At 34.0% G+C, this 4,014-nt stretch overlaps 1 protein-coding gene across 1 annotated transcript in view; it reads left to right on the top strand.

Moving 5' to 3' along the window:
• The window catches only part of PBRM1 (polybromo 1), a 141,902-nt gene that overhangs the window by 13,414 nt on the left and 124,474 nt on the right, over positions 1–4,014 (top strand). The window contains exon 4 of the mRNA XM_012661922.1: positions 2,174–2,321. Coding sequence (XP_012517376.1) covers positions 2,174–2,321 — 148 coding nt within the window. The remainder of the gene's footprint in view (positions 1–2,173; positions 2,322–4,014) is intronic.

The following is a 4,014-nucleotide window of genomic DNA, read 5'->3' as shown; positions in this document are numbered from 1 at the left end:
ACAACTAAAAATATACAGAAAAAATTAGCCGGGCATGGTGGCGCATGCCTGTAGTCCCAGCTACTCAGGAGGCTGAGGTGGGAGGATCGCTTGAGCCCAGGAGTTTGAGGTTGCTGTGAGCTAGGCTGATGCCACGGCACTCACTCTAGCCTGGGCAAAAAAGAGTGAGACTGTCTCAAAAAAAAAAAAAAAAAAAGAAAATAGAAGCCTTCTTGAAAGGACTTCTGCTAACCTGTAGCAATTTGAGCATCAAAATAATTACCATAATGATTTGTAATCCACTCAGTAAAATAGGAATCCAGGAGTTCATATTGGTATAAATAAATGAATAAATTGAAAGTTTGATGAGGAATGAACTTTTACATAGTCTGGAGGTACCTCCCCATAAAGTACAAAGAGGTACATTGTAACTTGGTCAGTACAGACGCCTGGCAGACAACAGCATAATCAAGTGATCAAAGTTAACCTCATCTGAGTAGACAAGACAAAATTCTATGTGACCTGATAGGATACATTGAGATGAATACAGCATCACTTCTGTTATAGTCCTGATAAAGAAGCGTAACCTGAATTTAATTGTCAAGAAAGTAGAAAAACTGAAATTGAGGGACACTGCAAAATAACTGGCCTTTAATCTTCAAAAGTGTCAAGATCTTGAAAGTCTAGGAAAGACTTAGGAGCTATTTCAGAAAGAAAGAAACTAAACCAATATAATTAAATGCAACATGTGATTCTCAACTTGAGTCTTTTGCTATAAAGGACAATTTTGGAATAGTTGGCAAAATATGAATGGGGTCTGAGGAGTAGATGGTAGTAGTACACTCATCCCTCAGTATATGTAGTTTGGTTCTAGGACTCCCCATACCAAAATCCGCGTGTACTGAAGTCCCACAGTTGGCCTTGTGGAACACGAGTGTATAAAAAGTCGGCCCTCCATATACGCAGGTTTAGCATCCCTCAAATACTGTAATTTTGATCTGAGTTTGGCTGAAAAAATCTGCATGTAAGTGGCAGTTCAAACCTGTGTTGTTTAAGGGTCACCTGTACTGTATCAAAGTTCATTTACTGATTTGATTTAGATGGTTGATTTATGGTCCTTGTTTTTAAGAAACATACACTAAACCATCAGGAGTGATGGGACATCATGTCAGAACTTACTCATATGGTTCAGAAAAAAATACTGTTCTTGCAACTTTTATGTCAGAATAAAAAGTAAAAAATAAATATGTACACTAAAAGAATGGCTGTAACATGTCAGATAAGGTCCCAAGAGAGATCAAAGCCTTAATGACCATGACATTCTTTGTAATAATTTATCTCTTATGCATCTAAAGGTTTAGTTGTCTCATAGAACTCTGTTGGAAAAAAGCCAGAAAGAATAAATATCCGTGAACCTAAAACCCAAGAAATTATCTTGGGAACATAAGAAATTGTCATTATAATTACTTGTGAAATTTAAGAAAGAAATTTATTAATTTATTTTAACAAATTGTCATTATAATTACCTTTGAAGTTTTCCATGCGTTCCTTACTATCTTTCTCCAAGATATAACCACTATTCGGAATTTTATGTTTATTGTTCCCGTGCTTTTTTTTTTTTTTTTTCTTTTTAAATAGTTTGGTCATGTTTAGATGGATCTTATGTCCTTTTCTCTTTGGTAAGCTCTTTAAGCCAAGGGCCTCATCTTTGTCCTAGTAATTGATTTTAAAGCAGTGTATGTAACAGGCACTTGATAGTACTTGACAGAAAAAGTTTCTGTCGTCACTAACTGAAGAAAGAATTCATTTTGTAAGTTTATAAAGGAGGTTTCAAACATGTATCTGTTTTTATTCATTTATGAACACTATCAAAGGTAAGTCATCTTCATTTATAGAAGATACCATTAACATGGGGTTAGTGCTTGTACCCTAAATCTTAAATATTTAGCATCTAAAGGACCATCACAGATGTTAATTTAGGTTTTTATGTCATTTACATATAGTTTGAAAAGGGAATGTACACACATCTTGATTTTGTTGTTCTCTTTTAGTTCTAATAGTGGGGGTAATCTGATGGCAGATTCTAATATCCTCTGTCACTTGGAATGTTGGACATTACCACAGATAGTTTTGAAATATAACTTTTTATAGGCTTTGGATTGATACCGTTTTTTTTTAAATTTAATTATAACAGAAATCAACCAGACTATTATGAAGTGGTTTCTCAACCCATTGACTTGATGAAAATCCAACAGAAACTAAAAATGGAAGAGTATGATGATGTTAATCTGCTGACCGCTGACTTCCAGCTGCTTTTTAACAATGCAAAGGCTTATTATAAGGTAAGAAAGCATCAAATTTGGGAGGAATCCAATTTGATAATTGTCTGGCTTTTTAATATTTATCAATATGGCAGGTGAGTAGTGGTTTCTCTTTGTGGTTTAAGTTTGCATTTCTCTTATTAGTAAAGAGATTCAACATTCATATGATTTTGAGCCATTCCTGTTTGTCTTGTGTTTGCTTACATCTTTTGCCCATTTTTCTCTTGGGTTGTTAGTTATTTTCATATTTATCTCTGGAAATTTTTAAATATCTTAGATACTCATCCTTTTTTGATTATGTGTGTTTCAAATATCTTCTCCCACTGTGTGTCTGTCTTTTCACTCTTTTTATGGCGTCTTTTGATGAACATAAGTTTTAATTTTAATATAATCAAATTTATCAGTCTTTAACTTTGTGGTTTATTCTTTGTTTCTTGTTTCAGAAATTCCTCTTGCCCAAAGGTTATAAAGATATTCTTCTCTTCTATATTATTCTTAAAGTTTTATAGTTTTGTCTTTCGCATATAAGCCTTTAATGCAGCTGGGACTGATTTTTGTGTCTTTTATGAGATAGGGATCTCTTTTTTCCCCACAGGTACAACAAGCACCACCCTCTTTGCATATGTTGTAGTGTCAGTGCTTTCATTGTTTCCATGGGCTTATGGATCTGTTTCTGTCCTTTTATTCTGTTCCACAGGCCAGTCTATCTATTACTGAGTTGTTTTCTTTCTTTCTTAATTATAATACTATAGCTTTGTAATTCTTTATCTGGTAATACCAAAAGCAGCTTAACTATACTTGTCCTTTTGCCTTTTCTTACACATATTTCAATTAGTGTGTTAAGTCAACAAGCACAAAAATAAATTGTTGGAATTTTTATTGGAATTTCATTGACTCCGTAGATCATATTGGAGAGAATTGGCATAATATTGACTATTCCATTCTACGAATTTGGTATGTCTTCATTTATTAAAGTCTTCTTTAATGTATTTTAGTAAAGCTTTACATGTTTATAAAGAGTCTGCAAATATATTGTTAGATTTATTCTTAAGACTGTGTTTATGTTTTTAAATTGAGATATAATTCACACACTCTCTTAAAATGTAGAATTAAGGGGTTTTTAGTTATTCATAAAATTTTGCAACCATCATCACTAACTCCAGAATATTTATTACCCGGAAAAGAAAACTATAGGAATTAGCAGGCACTCCCCATTTCCCATTTTCACAGCCTCTGGCTAATTTACTTTCTTTCTGTATTGAATTGCTTGTTCAGACTTTGCATGTAAATAGACTCATACGATATAGGGCCCTTTGTGACTGGCTTTTTCATTGAGTGTAATATCAGGGATCATCCGTGTTGTAACATGTATCAGTACTTCATTCTTTTTTATGGTTGAATAGTAGTCCATTGTATTGATATACCACATTTTGTTTATCCATTTCCTAGTTGATGGAACATTTGGTTTCCACTTTTGGCTATTATGAATAATGCTGCTATGAATTTTGTGACTATAAGAGTGCCATTCATAGGGTACTGATGTATGTCTTAAAAATAGCATATATGTGAACTGTTAATTCAGTTTATAATCTTTGCCTTTTAACTAGAGTATTTCAGGCTGAGCACGGTGGCTCACGCCTGTAATCCTAGCTCTCTGGGAGGCCGAGGCGGGCGGATTGTTTGAGCTCAGGAGTTCGAAACCAGCCTGAGCAAG

Source organism: Propithecus coquereli, unplaced genomic scaffold (genome assembly GCF_000956105.1).
Source record: "Propithecus coquereli isolate 6110/MARCELLA unplaced genomic scaffold, Pcoq_1.0 Scaffold1, whole genome shotgun sequence".
Taxonomy (NCBI): Eukaryota; Metazoa; Chordata; class Mammalia; order Primates; family Indriidae; genus Propithecus; species Propithecus coquereli.
This window is presented reverse-complemented; position numbering and strand designations above follow the sequence as displayed.